Source organism: Wolffia australiana, chromosome 5 (assembly GCF_029677425.1).
Source record: "Wolffia australiana isolate 7733 chromosome 5, ASM2967742v1".
Taxonomy (NCBI): domain Eukaryota; kingdom Viridiplantae; phylum Streptophyta; class Magnoliopsida; order Alismatales; family Araceae; genus Wolffia; species Wolffia australiana.
This window is the reverse complement of record NC_135839.1, coordinates 13,033,082-13,052,671: the sequence shown is the minus strand read 5'-3', so window position 1 is coordinate 13,052,671 and position 19,590 is coordinate 13,033,082. Positions and strand designations below refer to the sequence as shown.

At 42.1% G+C, this 19,590-nt stretch overlaps 1 protein-coding gene across 3 annotated transcripts; it reads right to left on the bottom strand.

Moving 5' to 3' along the window:
• Positions 1-15,438: 15,438 nt before the first annotated feature.
• LOC144703249 (myosin heavy chain-like protein) lies at positions 15,439-18,809 on the bottom strand. Of its 3 annotated transcripts, XM_078575374.1 has the most exons (10): positions 18,549-18,809; positions 18,098-18,219; positions 17,068-17,121; positions 16,850-16,963; positions 16,649-16,717; positions 16,497-16,535; positions 16,188-16,325; positions 16,034-16,114; positions 15,819-15,904; positions 15,439-15,729 (listed from the first exon to the last, which is right to left on the bottom strand). In XM_078575374.1, the coding sequence occupies exons 1-9, from the start codon at positions 18,718-18,720 to the stop codon at positions 15,842-15,844; spliced, it is 852 nt and encodes a 283-aa protein (XP_078431500.1). In that variant the 5' UTR covers positions 18,721-18,809; the 3' UTR covers positions 15,439-15,729; positions 15,819-15,841. The 3 variants fall into 3 exon arrangements, with proteins under 3 accessions (XP_078431500.1, XP_078431501.1, XP_078431502.1); XM_078575375.1 differs by lacking the exons at positions 15,439-15,729; positions 16,850-16,963 and having other exon boundaries at positions 15,752-15,904; positions 18,549-18,807; XM_078575376.1 differs by lacking the exons at positions 15,439-15,729; positions 16,850-16,963; positions 17,068-17,121 and having other exon boundaries at positions 15,752-15,904; positions 18,549-18,806.
• Positions 18,810-19,590: the final 781 nt, after the last annotated feature.

Genomic DNA, 19,590 nt, shown 5'->3' with positions numbered 1-19,590 from the left:
AAGGAGAAAAAGGGACGATTATTTAGAAAAGAGGGAGACGTGGAGAAGAGTGGAGAAGAGTAGAAGAGGGGAAAAAGAAGCAATTAAAGAGATTAGAACACCAGAGAGGAAGATGAGAATAGAGAGGGGAAAAATTAAGAAGGGAAGATAAGAAGCAAGATTGAGAAGAAAAGAGAAGATGAAAAATTAAGAAGACAAGAGAAGACGAAAAATTTAGAAGGAAAGAGAAGAAGAAAATGAAAAATTAACAATTCCCAATTGCATTGAAGAACATTAAAAAAAATCAACATAAAATTATATATACAATGGGAAAAAAGGTTCAAACTAAAAAATAATTTAAAATTAAAATATTAGAATGCAAAGGCTAAATGCATTGAGGAAGATAAAAAAATTATCGCTACAGATACTTTAATTTGAAATCAAATTCTTTAAATACATTCTATAAGGCTGGAAATTTCAACATTCTAACGAACAAGAAGAAGATGAGAATTGGCAGAAGAAGAAGAAGATGATGAGAAATAGCGGAAGAAGAAGAAGTGAATTCTTGGGCGAAGAAGGGGAAGAAAGGGAAGCGTTTGAACTGTGAATAAGGGGGAATATGGGGAGTGGGAGAGGGGAAGAACAGGAAGAAGAACTTACCACCGTCCGTCGTCTGCCGATGCCGCCGTCCACCGTTCACCGACCACCGACCACCGCACCGTCCGCCGTCCACAAAGCCGCCAAAGTTTTTCGAATAAAAAAACAGGTAATTAGGTTATAGATGTTGGATATCAAAATTCAATATCCGACATTGTAAACCGATGTCGTCATCCTATACCTGAGACTAAGGCGGATAACGACATCGAGATGGATATCGATATCGGATATTGTCACTGTAGCAACCGATAACCGATATCTGGATATAAAAAAAAGGATACCAGAAATTCCCTTTCCGGCATCTAATACAACATCTGTCCTGATACCGTTATCCGATACCGGTATCGGGACGGGCGATCACTAGCCTGATGAATGTAACACATTTCTTCTATTCTACAATCTCTCTCATCTCTTTTATACTCTCTATGAATAAAAAAGGAAAGAGCCATTTCCATTATTTAATAGCAGTTTTCTAATCCGAGAGGCATGACGAGAAGAGGCACAATGCCATCTGAGAGCATAAACTTGTTGGGGAAAGAGTTAAGACTACTAGAGGAGGGATACCAAAGTGGTTGTATTATGTCTTCCATGGTGTAATTCCCCCATCCTATCCAATGCCAGATGAATATTGCGGACAAATCAGATGGATGTTCGACCTCAACCTCCTGGACTATCCGAGGCTATTGAAGGTCAAGGCATGTGAAAGAAAGACAGGAAAGCCCTATTTTTCATACTCAGAGGTTTTTCCCTTGAGATCAATGGGAAAATAAATATCAAAGTTTCTACTAGGATATCTAAGAGTCGATATGGATAAAAATGTCAACGTGGATCAAATGAGGAAGGCATGAGTTCTTTCTGTAAGAACCCCGAGATGGGAAAGGAAGATAAAGAGCCATAATTTATTGGAGTGCTCTTTATGTCGTGTTTCAGGTAAATAACTTGGGAGAAACAAGTTTATTACTATTGTGGTCATAAATCTACTTCATGTGATACCTGCAATGTTCCATTGTTTCACTACTATGCTCAAGGATTTTGGCAACATCAAGTCAATGACTCTAGATGAAGCAGTCAGGTTAGTGAAACTCTATGAAGAGAAGGCTTGTGATCATCAAGCTGATTTGGGGGAGCAGACATGATGTAGAAATTTCTCCAAGATGAGGATGCGGAAGAAGCAGAAATTGTGAACAAGGACAAAACAAGAGCAATGATGATCAATGAAATGAAAGAGATAATTAGCCTGATGGAAGAAACAAGAATGCGACCAAAATGATAAGAAAGGAGATAATCTGAATGTGGCCAAGATGGAAGAAAAAGATCCATCAACTTTGCTGATGACATTCATTAAAAATGATGTAGAAGTTTTGATCCAATGAGAATGTCATGGAGTGACAAAAGATGATCTACGGTTTTTTGACATCAGAGCTAAAAACCATGCGAAAAGTAGTAACTCCTAAGTTTTGGACAGTTATTCTTTCTCTTGGCCTGCTGGAAAAGGTGTGTAAAATGGTGGTGGCGAATGGAGGGTTCACAATCTATGATTGTGAAAGTAGACCACAAGTCAAAGATAATAAGACAAGTGAATGATTGTACTTTCTGAAGTTATGAGCAATGAAGATGTGTCATCCAAGTAAAAAGATGAATAAGGACTGATGTAGCATCAGAGATTTTTTTGCTTTAATTTATAGTCACTAAGGTGATTGTAAAGTTACCACATACAACCAACATCTGTATGCATTATGCTCGCTAAACAGATTGACTAGTCCTCTACAGTTGGTCTAGGTAGATTACTGTGGCTCAATCTCACCACATTCCGCTGGTGGATGAAGGTATTTCATGATGATCATTGACGATTTCCCTTGACTAACCTGGGTATCCATTTTTAAGTAGAAGACATTTGTGTTTAGTGTCTTTGTAATGTTTAAAGAATAGAAAGATGTAAAGATATGCTGTTCAAAGAACAATGGAGGAGAGTTATTTTATAAACAATTCAAGGAGTTTTGGAGGAGCATGGAATTAAACAACGTGCTATCCCTTATGCACTTCATCTAAATGCCATAAAGGACATGGTAGATTAATTTATTATCTATATACTAGGAGCCATAATCAATAGCATGAAAATAACATAATAATTCGAGGGAGAAGCTATCAACCCATGTTTATAATCTGAACCGATCTCCCATGTATAGGGTTCTAGGGCCAAGATTGGGACAAACTTTATACAGTTTATGCAGTGGGATATGTAAAATTGAATTGTAATGGATATGTATATAATGATTAACTCACCTTGGTGCTAATTGGATCTACGATTTCCCCGTTCCTAGAGTTTAATGTGTTAAGCTGTCCAATTGCTAGATTTATCCACATGATCATGGACATGTCAAATCTCCTTCATCTTGACAATCCTGTTATTTCTCCACCAACGTCATTACAAAGTTCATGTTGCGTCAGGAATGGATAGGAGCCAAGGGTAGAAGTGTAAAATCTGAAAAGTTGTGGCCTGGATGAGTGTTTTAAGGCCATCCTCTATTCATACTAAGAAGAAAATTTTCATAAAAACCCCTAGATTTTAATTATATCTTCTAACGTCCAAAAGACCATTTGCATGTGACCCTCGATGCCCAAGTATATGTGTGTAGCTAATGACTCCAATGGCATAATTGATAATATTAAATTTAGGGGATTTAATTTGTCATTGGTAATTGAGATTATTCAATAAAAATATATTCAACTGTACTTAGGCATATTTAGCTAGTGATGAGTACGGATCGTCTCCACAGGTAACAATGATTAAGGATTTAATTCTTACTATAGTGATACGAGAAAAGATAAATTCTAGAGTAGAGTAGGCGAGAGAGTAATATCGAGTAATATGTTGTATATAGCTATAACTCAACTTAAATTAGTTAGAAAATAGGATGCCATATTCTCCCCATCGTGCTTGTTGAGGATCTCTCGGATGGCAAGTATCACACCCGATACACCCACTTCTCGTCCACTCAACGAATGGTGATGCCTAGAAGACCAGTACCATTCTCTACAGTCCATGCGTCTATAGTGAGAGACACTTGGTCGACATTATCCCATAGTTTCTTCAACCCTTCCTTCATGCGGCCATGCATTTGGATCATCTACTACTTCATCACCTTAGCATTTAGGGGTCTAAGTCCACCTATGTTGCGTCACGCCATAGCTCTTTGAATGCGATATTGTGAACAATGTTCCAAGGGAATTTGTTAAGAAAATGAAACTCACAATGACATTCTTTGTCTCTTCAAGGGTATGCCCCTTTAAAGGTCCTCGTCGGATTGCCACTCCATGTGGTTGGTCACCTATAGCCTGGGTTGTTAGTGGCTGCTTCTTGTCAACAATGCCCTTTAGCTTCTCATAACGTGAAGGACGACAAGCTTTGAAATGTCTCCAACATACATTAGTGTTCATGGCATGTTGCCGCTTGATCGATTTATGCTTATTGTTAGGGTTCTTCTCTCGACATAGTTAACATGCGTGATACCCATCACCAATAGGTTTGAAGTAGTCTACGATGACTGATCTGATTGATCGTAGATGACTCTGTGCACCACGAGATGTTTCGACATGGGCATCATGATAATCTTCGGTCCCTGCCCCAGAGGTGACTTGGGGCAGGACATTACTTCTACATGTATTCATACTTTTGATAACCATAAGTGGGTTATCGGCATTTTTTTCTACTAGAATACATAAACGAGTTATGATATGTTATGCCAAAAACTCTACACAAACAAGAAATAATGAAAGTTTGAATACAGCCTAACACATAACAAATTCCAAGAGTAAAATAAGAATGATAAAACTAACACCATGGAGGAGAAAAGAAAAACACAAAATAAGAACACAATAAAGAAAAGAAGGAAAAGAACTAGCAGAAGGAGGAGGAGAATGAGAGGAGGAAGAGAAAGGAGAGGAAAGCAGAAGAAAAAGAAGAAGAAGAAGAAGAAGAAGAAGAAAAAGAAGAGGAAGAAGAAGGAGAAGAAAGAAGCATAGGAAGAAGACGAAATAAGAAGGAGAAGAGAGGAGGAAGAAGAAGGAGACGACAAAGGAAGGAGAAGAAGAGAAAGGAAGAAGGACCAGAAGGAGGAGGAGAATGAGAGGAGGAAGAGAAAGGAGAGAAAATAAGAAGAAGAGGAGGAAGAGGAAGGAGGAGAAGAGGGGAGGAAAAAGAGGAAAGAAGGAGAAGAGATGAGGAGGAAGGAGATGACAAAATAAATAGAAGAAGAGAAAGGAAGAAAGAAAAGAATCAGCAGGAGGAGGAGGAGAATGAGAGGAGGAAGATAAAGGAGAGGAAAGAAGAATGAGAAAAGGAGAGGAAAAGAAAGAAGATAACGAAAGAGGAGAGGAAGAGGAAGAAGAGGGAAAAGTAGCAGAAGGAAGGAGAAGAAGAAGCAGAAGGAAGGAGAAGAAGAAGCAAAAGGAAGGAGAAGAAGAAGCAGAAGAAGAAGAAGAAGAAGAAGAAGAAGAAGATGATGATGATGATGATGATGATGATGATGATGATGATGATGAACAAGAAGAGGATGACGGAGGGGAAAAGATGCCGCCATCAGGCGATACCAAAACATGAATCTTCAAAACCAGACCTAGCAATCGGTATCCAATATTCATTCCATGTCGGACATCAAAAGAACTGACATCCAACTTCGAGATCTGGTATAGCCATCCATCCCAAGAGACGGAGACGAATGCTGATATTGAACCAGATGACGGTATCGGATCTTGGTACTATAGCAACCCATATCCAATATCGTCATCTGATACACATATTGGTAAAAACAGATTTCAGAACACTACTTACCGATATCCGATACATCACCCGTCCTGATATCGTCATCTGATATTGGGTACAGGACATGCAAATACTAGTCCAAGGAGATGGAGATAGACGGAAAGAGGGAGATGTAGAGCGAAACAGAAAATGTTTGAAATATTTATAAATAAACAATTAAAATGTTGAATTATGGGATAACAAGTATGTAACAAATATGTCTTCATCCTTTGTAACAAATATGTCGTTCGGCGACAAGAAAAGAATGGGATAACAAGTCTAGTGACAATGATAAAAATATGATGAAATCGTCAAAAATCCTAGGACTCGTGATGAGATAGGAGACGTGACAAACTTTACGTGATGCTCTCATTTGACACTATTTGTCATCTGATAAGCCTAAAAATGCACGTAAATATGTCGTTGATTTGGCGTTAGACTTAGACAATAAAATTTATAATTTCCCATTATCACTAAATATAGAATATAGAGTAAGCAAGGGGTCGAACCACAGGGAGGCAAAAAATAAGAATTTTTATCCAATTTCAATGAATTAATTCAAAGATGAATTAATTTTGCAATTAATAAATCTTAATTATGCTCAATAATGTTTTTAATTAATCAAAATCAAGTAAGACTTAATTTTGATTTTAAATATTTCGGTCAGAAAGCTCAAGATAGAAATATTTCAATTTTAAGATCAGATTAATTCGGATTATTAATTTCCACATTATTATAAAATTTTAAGACAATTTTTATGAATCAAATTGGGAATTAAATAATCCAGAAACGGATTTTGAAATTGGACTTCAAGATGGATGAATTTTAAAATCAAATTTTATTTTTAGGTTTTTTATATATTAAGTTAAATTCCTAAACAATAAAAATCGAAATATAGAGAGAGAAACTAGACAAATTAACCTCGAGAGAGAAAGTGAAGAATTTGGGGAAAAGATGAAATTCGACCCTAAATTAAAATTCTAATGAAGCAGAAATGTTCTAAATTGATGTAGAATTAAGGATCAAAAATCAGATCTTGAATCAGAATCAAAATGCAGTGTAACCTCATTCAAAACCAACTTCTAGGCCATGTACATTTTGCCCATGCCTTGGCGTTTTAGAATCGTTCAAGAAGAAGATTGAAATACAAATCAGAAACTTACAACTTTGAGTGCATAATCAAGAACTGTCGACTTCCAAAGCATCCCTTGTGTCCTTCCTGGCCAAATCCTTGGAGAGAGCTTCAAAAAGTGATTTTCGCCCATTTACAGACCTCCATTTAAAGATCCAACCGTCTGGATTGTAGAGGGAGAAAGGACGAACCTACCCTCAAAATTTCAGCCCAATCGGACATCTAGATCTCCATATATCGTCATTTTACTATCGATTAATCTAGGCCGTTGGATCATCTTGTTTATTTTTTAAAAATTGATTTTTTTGTAATTGGCTGACGCATTCTTTCTCGTTTTCCGCCATCTCAGATCGCGTTCTGACACCTGGTTGTCCGCGTTCGCCGCCCGCAATGATTGAAAAGCAGTTCCTGTATTTTAAATGGCTAAAAAAAATCCACGTCAGCCTTTCTTCCCGTTGAGCCGCAATTTTTGACCTGTCTTACAACAAAAAAAAAGCGGTGAGCTTACCGTTTTTATTTTTTATTGTTTTACGGCGTCGATTTCCGCGTGTACGGGAAAATTGATGCCGTAAAACATCGATTCCAAAAAGAAATGTCAGTTAGCGCGTGCATTAAATGCATGCGCTAACGACTTTGTTTTAATAATAATTTTTTTTAAAAAAAACTTAACATGCACGTGCGTGTCGGTTGCCGCGTGCATTAATGCACGCGGCAACTCGACGCTGCATGCACGCTGCGCACGTGCATGTCGGTGGCGGTGTTTTTTTAATAAAATCACTCTCTCTCTTATTATTTAATAATAATAATTATCCACTCATTCGCCCAAATTTTGGGCGAATGACGTGGATGCCCTTAATATATAAATAAATACATTATAAAATGCCAAATACATTAAATATGCATTATTTAAATATATAAAAATCATTTCTTGGCTATATAATGGTCAAAAAATTATATAAAAATACGGGAAAATTCCAGAGAAATTAGAAAAGCCTTTACCAACCTTTAGCCAAATATTTAAGGCCCTGCAAAAAATATTTCTTCACTAAAATGAGGTTAAATTCCATGTGATAAATGATAAATGATAAGTGATTTATCTTTATTTAAATATGATAACATGCAAATATAGTCATTAAAACACATAAATATAATGTAAACTTTATTAATTAATCATGTTAATTTGCAAGTTATCATCATCCATCCGTCATGTCCTAGCCATTATATCATAGACATGTTGCTCCGTATTTAAAAGATACAAATGAGTGAATTGATTTACTCATGGAAAATGTTTTTTTGTCATCTATTACCATAGACATATGGTCCCTCATGTGCTTGACGCTCCAAGATGGCTTAGGGTATGGTGAACTATCAAACCTTAATCGGTCATCCAAGTTAGTCATATTGAATTCACAAATCATCGTAAAGAGCTTCTCTGATATTCTAGTGTCTTGGCAAATGACTACATCACATCGTATTCCTTGAGTTGTGTTGTCTTATTGATAAGTCCAAAATCAGTCATGTAATAACACATATTTTAACAACATTTTGAGACCATTTCATGTGTATTTTAGCCTATTTTTATGAAATATTGCACGCCATGCATTAAATGAGACAAATGGTAAAAATGATAAATTTTAATATCATTTTATGCATGTTATATGATTGAAATATTTCTTAGTAAAAAAAGACATGTCAGAGTTGTTTAAATTCCTAATGTGCTATTAAATATGTTTACAAAGTGCAAGGGTGAAGCTTGTATTTAATTTGCAGAAAAGACCGAGGGAAATATTATTAAAAATATATATGTATAGGGAGGTTTTATTGGGCCAGCTCTGCAAAAAGGGTGGTTTTGTTGGGCCGGCTATGGAGCAACCCCAAGGACTAGGTCTCTAGCTAGTAGCCAGGCCAGCGAGCGAGGGCCGCGCAAGCCGGCCCAGCTGCCGGCGAGACCGATCGCATAAGGGAGCCCAACACCCCTCAGCAGGGGCCCATGAATGAGCCTGCATAGGAGCAACCCCAAGGACTAGGTCTCAAGCTAGTAGTCAGGCCAGCGAGCGAGGGCCGCGCAAGCCGGCCCAGCTGCCGGCGAGACCGATCGCACAAGGGAGCAACCCCAAGGACTAGGTCTCAAGCTAGTAGCCAGGCCAGTGATTGAAATATTTCTTAGTAAAAATATACATGTCAGAGTTGTTTAAATTCCTAATGTGCTATTTAATATGTTTACAAAGTGCAAGGGTGAAGCTTGTATTTAATTTGCAGAAAAGACCGAGGGAAATATTATTAAAAATATATATGTATAGGGAGGTTTTATTGGGCCAGCTCTGCTAAAAGGATGGTTTCGGTGGGCCGGTTATGGAGCAACTCTAAGGACTAGGTCTTTAGCTAGTAGCCAGGCCAGCGAGCGAGGGCCGCGCAAGCCGGCTCAGCTGCCGGCGAGACCGATCGCACAAGGGAGCCCAACACCCCTCAGCAGGGGACCAAGAATGAGCCTGCACAGGCCAACGTCTGTTCGCATGAGAGAGGTAATGTATCGTTAATTTCACACTTCAGCGTATACTATATACAATGCCATATTTTTAACTTCCCCAATATGGGATGGTGAAATCTCATGCATTCTTAAATTACATCGCATCGGGCCGGGATTTTAGATAAAAACCAGATCGCGGCCCGACGGGCCGCGATTTGAAGAAAATAAGAAGTAAAAGCGAACCGGGCTTCGAGCCAATCAGGCCCGAAGCCCAGCTCATTTCGGGCTTTCTTAAGTAAACGGACGCGATCTTAGCCGTCCGATCGTCTTTAAGAAGATCGAACGGCAGGATCTGTCCCGTTTATTTTTTATACATATTTTCTATATGTTTCAGGCTGACGTGGGTGCGGGACCTGTCGGTGGACGAATATGGAGAAGTGAAGGCGCTGACGGGGAGCTGACGGGGCGATGACGAGGCCGTGGACCTAAATGAAGGCGATCCAACTGCCAAGGGCATTTCGGTCCACCTTTGCCCCTGCCCGGCGACTTCACCGGCCGGAGGCCGCTCTCGGCCGGCGAGGGGGGGACCAACCTTGATCTAACAGCCCAGGGGGATTCCCAGGGCCATCCTTCTCAATCTGAAGGCCCAAGAGACCTCTCCCAGGCCGTTAAGAGGGGCCGAGAGGCCCTAATTTCAGCATCTCTCGTCGCAGGAACGAACAAGAAGGCGGAGGTCCCTTTTGAGCTTGGAAGCAAGACGACGGCGTCATGACAGCGCTGGTAGCGGTGGAGGGCTCTGGAAGGCTTCGGAAAAGGTCGAAGGTTGCCTGATTCTGTGCCAGCAAGGGAGAGAAGAGAGGGGGAAAATGCATACCGATGCTAGGCGGCGGCGATCGGGGTTCTTTGATCCAGGGCAGGGTCTGGTAAATCTGATTCCTTCTCTGTTGACATTTGGATATTTTGATATTTCAAATTGATTCAAGTTTTGTTCAGATTGAATTTAGTCCACGTTGCTCTGAAGATTTTTACCGTAATTTCTCTTGGGCATTTCATCGAACATCTCACGTGTTTGATGAATGTGTCTTGATTAACGTAAGTTCTACTCTACTCAACCTTATAAAAACTTTAAAATAAAATAAAATAAAAAATATTTGCATCTCTTTTGAGCATTCTGCCGAACACCTTGTGGTCTTTCGGCAGAATCACTCGTTTAATATTTTCTCTCTTAACTTCGAACCTCATTCGGGCATTCTGTCGAACACCTCAAGGGCGTTCGACGAAAGACCGTGTTATCTTCAATTCCTCTACAAAAACTAAACGAAAACTTATCAAAATAATATTATAACTAAGCATATTATATATATAACTGTTCTTCTTCCTTCTATCCTCTTATTACTAAGTACTCTTTCTTATTCTTAAGTATTTTATATTTCTTCACCAGCTACCAAATATCTTAATTCTTTCTTACTCTTAGTAGCTATAAAAGATAGATCCATATATCTAATATTCCCACACCTATCTTATTGAAGTATTATCACCTCTACTTATTAATTAGTTATCTCTTCTTATTACTATTATCTTTAGTATTAGCACTAAATCTGATTAACTAATAACTCAACTATTGAATCTACACCTAAAGGCCAATCCCTGTGGAGACGACCTTACTCCCACGTATACACTTGAGTAAGTTTCTACATGTTATAAATTTATTTGATTGTAGGCAAATTAAAAATCACAACGACAAATTAAAAATTAACACCCCAATTTGCCTCCATCAATTATACTGAGGGAATACAGTACTATCTTGACAACTTAATTGTCTTTTTGAACTTCTTACTGAACATGAGATAAGATTATTAGAAATTCTATGAATATGAACTCGTCGGTCATAATCAAAGCACAACCGTTCATCCATAAGACTTCTTTAAATCATGATTGATAGTCTACTATAATACCCACTATCGATTCATACGGATCAACTAGATGAACTATCCCTACTGAGGAGAACCCACTATATATTCATAGTGACTCAATGTGAACGGCTATGGGAGCGACCATACTCATCATATGCGTGAGTCTAGATAATACAATTTGATTAACCAGAATTTGTGTTAAACAAGTCATTTAAAGGTTCTGATTTATGCAATGATATTTATAATAAATTGTTCTTTCTTAGAATACGGTAAGGGTTTAGTCCACAAGGAAAAAGTAATGAGAGAATAAATGCAATTCAAATATTTTTTAAAATAATTTTTGTAGAAGACTTTATATACATTTTTGGCTTTTTAAGTATTTTCTAAATAGGAAAATCAGTGAAATAAAAGGAAACTAGTAAAAAATATTTTAAATAAATGAAATGCGTATTTATTTATTTTAGATAAGTTCTAATAATTAAATGTGAAATTTAGGAATTTTGGGGGACTTTTTAGGGCAAGAAATAAGATTTGATGTTAAAGAGAACCTTTGGCCGCAATTTGCAGACAACACTCCGCTTGCCAAGAGAATTGGACGCCAATGGGTAGTAGACTGAAAACGTTGTAACTTGTACTGTAATAGGGCTTTTTCAATGTATTTTAATGTGTCAGAAAGCTTGATATATAAGAGGGTGTGGTCTTTAAAGAAGAGGGCCAATGGAAGAGGGATAGTTCAGAAACTCAAATGGTTAAATGTACTCTTGATATTTTTTCTTGTTGATTATTGATAACAGATGATGATGACATACAAAAGGAACAAATCATTTCCTAGCTAGGTGTTTAAGTAGAAGATACAAATGAAGCCACTATAAAAAACCAATGGGGAGAATAATTTTCACCGTCAATAACCATTTCTCTTATGAGATTTAAGGACTTGGATAGAGTTTGCAAAGACTTGGAGGAGGTGCATCTGGATCCACAAATATTGATGCTAGAGGAAGGTAAGCCAAAGAGTTTTGGAGAAGCTCACAATAAAGGTTTATGGAGGGAGGAAATGCTAGAAGAGATGGTGGTCATTCTTAATAATCAAACTTTTGAGATTATTACCCTACCCTCTAGGTGTAAAATTCTTGATCTAAAGGGAGTTTCAAGGTTTGTGATGGCCATGCCCTCAAGTTATCTAGGGTTTTTTTTTCCTAGGTTTAGGTTAATTTTTCATTTCTAGTTAGGGTTTCCCCTTGTTCCTCATGGGGCCAATATATAGGACCCCTAGGTTAAGAAGAATGAAGATTCTGTCCTTCGACATAAAGTTTTTGGAACACGAGAGAAGCTAGAGAGAGTGCTTGAAGAAGGCGGCGCCGCCGCCGGCCCGCTCCTCGCCGTCGCCTGCGCGCGCCCATGCAGCCCCCGCGCGAGCCCCTGGCCGCCGCCGCGTGCGCCCCTGAGGCCGTCGCCCCGCGCGCCCTGCGGACGCCGCCGCGCAGCCCCTGAGGCCGCCGTGCGCGCACCCTGCGGCTGATGTCGCGCGCGCCCTGCGGACGCCGCCGCGCAGCCCCTGAGGCCGCCGTGCGCGCACCCTGCGGCTGATGTCGCGCGCGCCCTGAGGCCGCCGCGGGCACACCGCAGCGCGCCGCCGCGCGCCCCTGAAGCCGCCGCCGCGCGACCAAGCCGCGCCGCCTCGAACCCCTATGCCGCCGCCGCGTGCCCCGAGCCGCACCGCCACACACACTGAAGCCGCCGCCGCGCGCCCAACCCGTGCAGCCGCAGCCCCTGATGCCGCTGTCGCGACCGCTGAAGCTGTCCAAGCCACGCGCACCGCTGCCGCCAAGCCCGCCGCCGCGGCCGCCCGAGCCAGCGGCCAGCCGCGACCCAACCGGCGGCCGCGCCGCGCTCGGTCACGGCCCTGCCGCCTACCAGTCGAGGCCACCCCGTCCGGTCCGGCCCAGCCGGGCCTGGGTGGCCCGTCCCTCCGGTCCAGTGCGCCAGCCCTCCCATTGGGTCGACGCCAACTAGCCAGGCCCAAAAGAGCTCAGCTTGCTGGCATGGCTCCCGCACCTCGAGGCGTTGCAAGCCCCGCCCTTGCACGCATCCCGATGCACCGTTTGCACACCCCACACGCTGTTCGAGGCGCCACTGGCCCAGATCGCCTTCTGGGCCAGCCCTCCTAGGACCGCCGCCCAGTTCCGCGGTCCAGACCGCGGTCGACTGCGGCCCAGTCGCGGCTGCCAGCGGCCCAGCCGCGGCCGCCCGCCGGACCACCAGCGGTCGCCGCTGGCCCAGCCCCGGCCGCCGCCGACCCAGTCCGCGGCCGGCCACCATCCCAGCCGCACCCGACCGCCGCCCGCCGCCCGCCGGACCAGCCCGCGCTGGCGGCGCCGCCGCTGTACCGCAACCCGGAAGCCGCCGGGGCCGTTTCAGCTGGCCGCCACTGCCGCCACCCTCGGCAGCCGCTGCCGCCGCCTTCGATCGCCTCCCGCTGCCGCCCTCGGCCGCCGCCCACCGCCGCCCTCGGCCGCCGCCCACCGCCGCCCTCGGCCGCCCGCCGTCGCCCGCCGCCGCCTTCGGCCGCCGCACGCTGCCGCCCTCGGCTACCGCACGTCGCTGCCATCGGCCGCCGCATGCCGCCGCCCTCGGCTACCGCACATCGCTGCCCTCGGCCGCCGCACGCTGCCGCCCCGATCGCCGCACGCCGCCGCCATCGCCGCCGTCGTCCTTGCTGCCCCGCGGCCCTCGTCGTAGTCGCCACTATCATCGACGTATGCCGCGTCACCGTTTTGCCTTGTCCCCAGACGGCCGCCTCCAACCGGCGGCTGCCGCCCGCTGCAGCCCTCGGCCGCCGCCACCACCTTCCTCGGCCGCCGCCCACGGACGCCGCGCGCTGCGCCCCTGTGCCTGGTCGCCGCACGCCGATGTCCTTGGCCCCCGCCCTAGGCCGCCGCACGCCCCGCCGCGCCCGGTCGCTGCACGCCGCCGCCCCTCGTACGCTGTATGCCGCTGCACCGTTTGCCGCCATCTCGTCATCCGGGTGGCGGACCTCCCGCCCTCCCGTCGTTGGGGCCTGCCAACGCCTCGACGAAGACCACGTGGGCGCAGACCATATGGAGATCGGTCATCTTTGGCTTCATCGAATTGAGACCCCTCACAGGACCTTTCCGGGACACCCCAGAGCGGATCCCAGACGATTGTCCCCAAGTAGGGCGAGCGGATCACGCGCCCGCCGTAGGACATCACCGACGTCGTCCTACATCAGTTTGTATACCTACGCTTACATCTTGGTGATCAAAATATTGGGGAAAGACATCAAAATTAAGGTGGATATTTTTTGGGTTTAATCTCATTTTTCAAAAGAAAGTTACCATTTGAAGTTACTAATAGAGAGAAACAACTTTTCCAGAAACTCTAAAGGTTGTTTCTTCCATGATCTTTGAGTTTCATTGTAAATGTGCTTTAAAAAGTTTTAACTAATGCAATATAAATGTGCATAACATATGATTGATGAATGAGATGAATTCTTCCCTCTCCAATTTTCACTCCCTATTGTTTTTTCTATTCTATGTGAGAATCAACAAGGTAGATCCATTTTCCAGCATCTCTCTCTCTCTCAATCTATTGATTCCTCTCTAACAATCTCTCTCTCACACACTCACACTTTAGTACACTCTCTGTCTTATGCAAATTCTCTCTCTTCCTTCCTCTCTTGCCCGCTCTCTTAGTCTCTCTCTTTCTCTCATCGTAACTCTAAGTCTCTCTCTCAATCACTCACTTTCCCTATCTTACTCTAACTCTCTCTCTCTCTCTCTAATACACACTCTCTCTCAATCTCTCACTTTCCCTCTCTTTCTCTAACTCTCTCTCTCTCAATCTCTCACTTTCCCTCTCTTTCTCTTAATCTCTCACTTTCCCTCTCTTTCTCTAATTCTCTCACTTTCCCTCTCTTTCTCTAATTCTCTCTCTCTCAATCTCTCACTTTCCCTCTCTTTCTGTAACTCTCTCTCAATCTCTCACTTTCCCTCTCTCTATCTCTCTTTCTCTCCGCAGATGACCCTTTTGCCATTACATCCAGAGCTGCTGCTGCAGATTGTGAACCTGTGAAGAGAGGTTAGTAGAGGGAGGGAGAGAAAAAGAGCCAGATATAACTTTTTCTTTTATACATTTATCACAATTGCCATCAAGACATCACATCTTGTCATGTCACCCTCCAGACCCCTCGCCGTATGGCACATCATCGTCATCCATGCAACTTGTCATGTCTCCCATCCCATGACAGTCTCCCAAAACCGTCTTCCATGAGATCTGTGTCTTTTGCCATGCCTCTAGTGACAAGAGAGAAGAATGACAAAACAGTTGCTGAACCCTACTTTAGGTATTTTCATGCGCACAGGAATTCAGTTAACTTGTGTGGAATGTTTGAAGAACTATAAAAGAAGAAGAAATTTACTGTCATAAAAAAATATCTGCGAGAGAACTTACTGCAGATATAGATTTGATGTTGGAAGTGAAGTTATAAGGCCATCCTATGCAATTGCAAATGCAAATATAATACACAACTTGGTTTCAAAATGACCAAATTAAGATGGTGGCCTCCAGTACCAGGATGGGAACTGGTTTAAACATAGCCCTGTTTCTTGGCAATATTCATGTTCCCTCATTTTCACTTTACCATATCGTATTGACTCTGGCTACCTTACTTTTCTTAGTCATCTGCCATCATGTACCAGCAGCCCCATATACCCGATATGCAGGCATAAATGACTTTCTAGAAGACCGACAATGGAAAATCCTGACAACAATCACACCAAATAGGGAGCAACATGAATCCACGTAGACCAAACAATTTTGTTTTTTTTTGGGGAAATACAAGTTGCTCACATTAAAATGAGCCAGCCGGCTTTCTACGAGCTAGATGAGCAGATGAAATAAGCAGCCCAAAAAGGAAACACAAGCAGCGCCGAGGCCTGTTTTTAGCAAAAAAAAGTTCATATACATTAAATCATATTTATGAGGGATCAACACAAAATCTTTAAATTTGTGTTAGAAAATAGGTATAATTAAGCGCAGAAAATTGGAAAGAATAGTGGACGAACCAAGATGAATACGATCTCTTGATGGGCCAAGGAGGCTGTAATTCCATTTTTTTTCATTGCACATCGCACCCAACCTTGCAGCTATTTAATAGAGATCCAAATAAATAATAAAGCTATTCCAGATCGAGTAAATTAGAGCATAATTTGATCATACCTCATGATGACGAGTTTTGATAACTTGAAAGAGACGAGACGGATAACCTCTTAGTTTAGAGTTTATGCGGAAAAGAAGAGACTCAGTGCGGGAAATCACTTTGTTGGGTAGGTTATACTGACGAAGAACACTCATGAACTGGAATAAATGAGAGCCGTGTTATTGATGTCACGCCACACTAATAGAAACAGAAATAAGGGATGGAAATGTACAATTTACATCATGGACAAAAACTTAAGAAATACGATTTTTGGAGTAAAATGAAGGAAAAGGCAATAAAGAGTTTGGCTGGTTCAAGAATTGACATACCGTGGGATTTGACTTTGCCTCTGCTCTTGAAAGTCTAATCTGGAAAATGAAAAGAAAATCACAAATCATACTTCAAAAAACTGTTGCATCAGAAATAAGATAATTGAACATCGCAATTCACTATAATAATCTGAAAAATATTGTAGAGGCACCTTCAGAGTTAAAAGGGCTTGCTCCAGTTGCCGTATCTGAATCCACTGCTCGGTAATAATATCCTTCATCTACATTTTTTTGAGAAATCACTCAGATATTCAGAATCAGAAATTGTCGAAAAGCAAATAATACAAGATAGCCACATAATGATACTTTGATCAAACAACATAATGACATCGTTGAAAGGAAAACATGCTTACCTTTTGAACTTGAGAGGAAACATAATTCAGTTTTTTCTCCCCATCGTATGCCTTTGATTCTAAATTTTGAATATCAAATTTATTTTTCCTCGTTTCACTCCAGAGTTTTTGAATCTAGAATTATTATACTGGATGCATTAGTTTAGAACCAGTGTCAATTGATGATAGAAAACTCTATGTAGACTGATTAAAAAGTGAAGTGAGAAGTATAACAAAACCTCCTCTAAGCAATTAGCCTTCTCTTCTGCGGACGATGATGCACATCGTGATTTCTGCAGGAAGGATTGTAATGAGAAAGTTGACTTTATAGAGTGCTGCTACGATCCTAGACATATACTGAGGAGAGCTACACTACAGATTCTGTGGTAACACTTACTTTTCTGCTAAAATTTTCAACAAACCCAAATAATTTACACAAGTTATAACAAGAATCTTGACTTTTTAGCGTTCGAGATCACACATTTCAGGTCAGAAAGGGCCTCCATTTCTTATTGTACTTTTACCTAAATGAGGACCCGTCATCTTTGAAAAATGCTTTCTAGGTTTACGTTCCCCTTTTATGATTCTCACGTTTCTCTGCGTCAGCTACAATGTCTTAATTTTTTCTTATAATCTCAAACTATAGCTTCAATCTAAGATCAACTGAAATAGTTAGTGGTGATTTGTCAATTTTTTTAGCAATGATCCTTTTTTACCATATTTTTAAAAATTTTGAACAACGTTCATGGCAAAGTTTTTCACACTACTTTGAATCATTCACTGGTAAGCATCTACAGTAAGAAAGGCTTTTAAGATTAGTGATTCACCATGACAGAGTGTAACGATATAACCATGCCTAGAAATGAGAGATCTAAACTCGAATTCAAGGTAATTAGAAAAAAAATGTGCACTAAATGATCCTAGTTGCGGCAGAGAATCCGGAGATTGTAAAAGACTCATGGAAAGAACATCATGCAATCATTCTACAATTTAACAACAATAAGTTAGCAAACAACAATACTACTTCTACTTGCCAGAATAATGCTCTCACTCATAAAGCTAGGATTAAAGGCTTTCTTTTTGTACTGGAAAAAAGCCTTAATGTAGAAAATAAAATAAACCAAAAATCACCAATCATGCCCTGCTCCAATTTTTTTTCTTTAGTTTGAAAAGACGAAACCAATCCACTGGAGGTGAACCTAGTCAGCCATAAAACTGGAAGGCGTAGTTCACGCGAAAAAAATTAGGTGATACTAAAATAGAACCTACCGTTGGGTGATGCGAATCAGGCGAAACGTGGCCTTTGGAGCTCATCTCTTTGTTCTTCATATATTTTTCTTGATGATTTAATCGGGATTTCAAATCTTCCACATTCTTTTGAAGCAATAGCTCTGAAAAACGGATGGAATTATCATCCGACCTCTACCAAGAACCGCAGAACAGACGAGGAGACCCCCCCATTCAAAATTGCAGAAGCAATTCTCCGAAAAGAGCGAAAAAGTTGTCGAGCACACCCATAACTGAGCGCACCAAAGGTGATTCCAGAACATGGGTAAATGAAGAACCCAACAAAACAATGAAGTGAAGAGATCGACAATTTTAAAAATAATTCCAGTTGTTCTCTACTCCTAGCTTTAACTTAAGACTCTACCCGGATTGCTACCATCGAGATTTCCGTCAAAGAGTTCTCTTGAAAATCACAGGCAAAAGAAATTCTTACCCAGCCGAGAGATCATCTGCTGTAATTGTTCTAATTCGGAGTAGCCATCGGCCGTTACCGGCGAAGAGGTGGAATCAGGGAGAGACCAGATCGGCGAGAGGAGGAAAACAAAACCCATGAACAACATCGTGAATCTGCTCCATCTTGATCGGCGAACCTGCTGAGAGTACATCGAAACCAGTAAATCGCCGACGACGATTGCATCAAGCTCTTGCAGTCAACTACTCAAGCTAGTAATTTCGTGCAAGAACGATTCTTTTAAACTTTCGAATGAAATAATATACAAGTAAAAGCGAAATAAATGTGCAAAACCTTTTTAAAATGATTAGCGAAGTTCAAAATGTTTATAGTAATTTAAATTATTCGATGAACATAAGTAGACATGGTCGTGCGATTGTGCGAATCCGTGCGACTTGTGTGTTCTGTTCGGATTTCTGAACAGAACAAACTCTAAAACGAACTGCACTTCGCACAGACCCCTGTGCAGTTCGTTTGTTCGAATTGTGCGATTTATTTTTTGAAAAAAGAAAGAAATGAGTGTTTTAGATCCTCCTCCTTGCCGCCCTCTGTCCTCACTCCCTCCCCACTCCCTCCGTCCTCCTCCTTGCCGCCCTCCTTGCCGTCAGTCCGCCCTCCTCTAGGGCTTCCTCAACCCTCGGTCCGCCCTCCATGCCGTCGCTCTCCGCCCTCCTTGCTGTCGGATCACCCTCTACGAGGTAAGAACTCACCCGTTCTCTCCCTCTCCCTCTCCCTCTTCTTCTCCGATTCTCTGTCTCCCCCTCTCTCAATCACTCCCCCTCTCCCTCTCCCTCTCCTTCTCCTTATTCTTCTCTCGTTCACTGACTCTTCCTCACGCTCTCACTGCCCCTATTCTTCTCCATTTTTCGATCTCCCACATTCCCTCTTACTCTCCCCTCTAGGCCTCTCCCTCTCCCTTGCCAATGTCACGGTGTATATTCATCTCCAATTCTCTGCCCCTCACTGTCTCTCATTCATTCTTCCTGCCCCTCTCCCTCTCCCTCTCCATATCCATGTCTCCCCC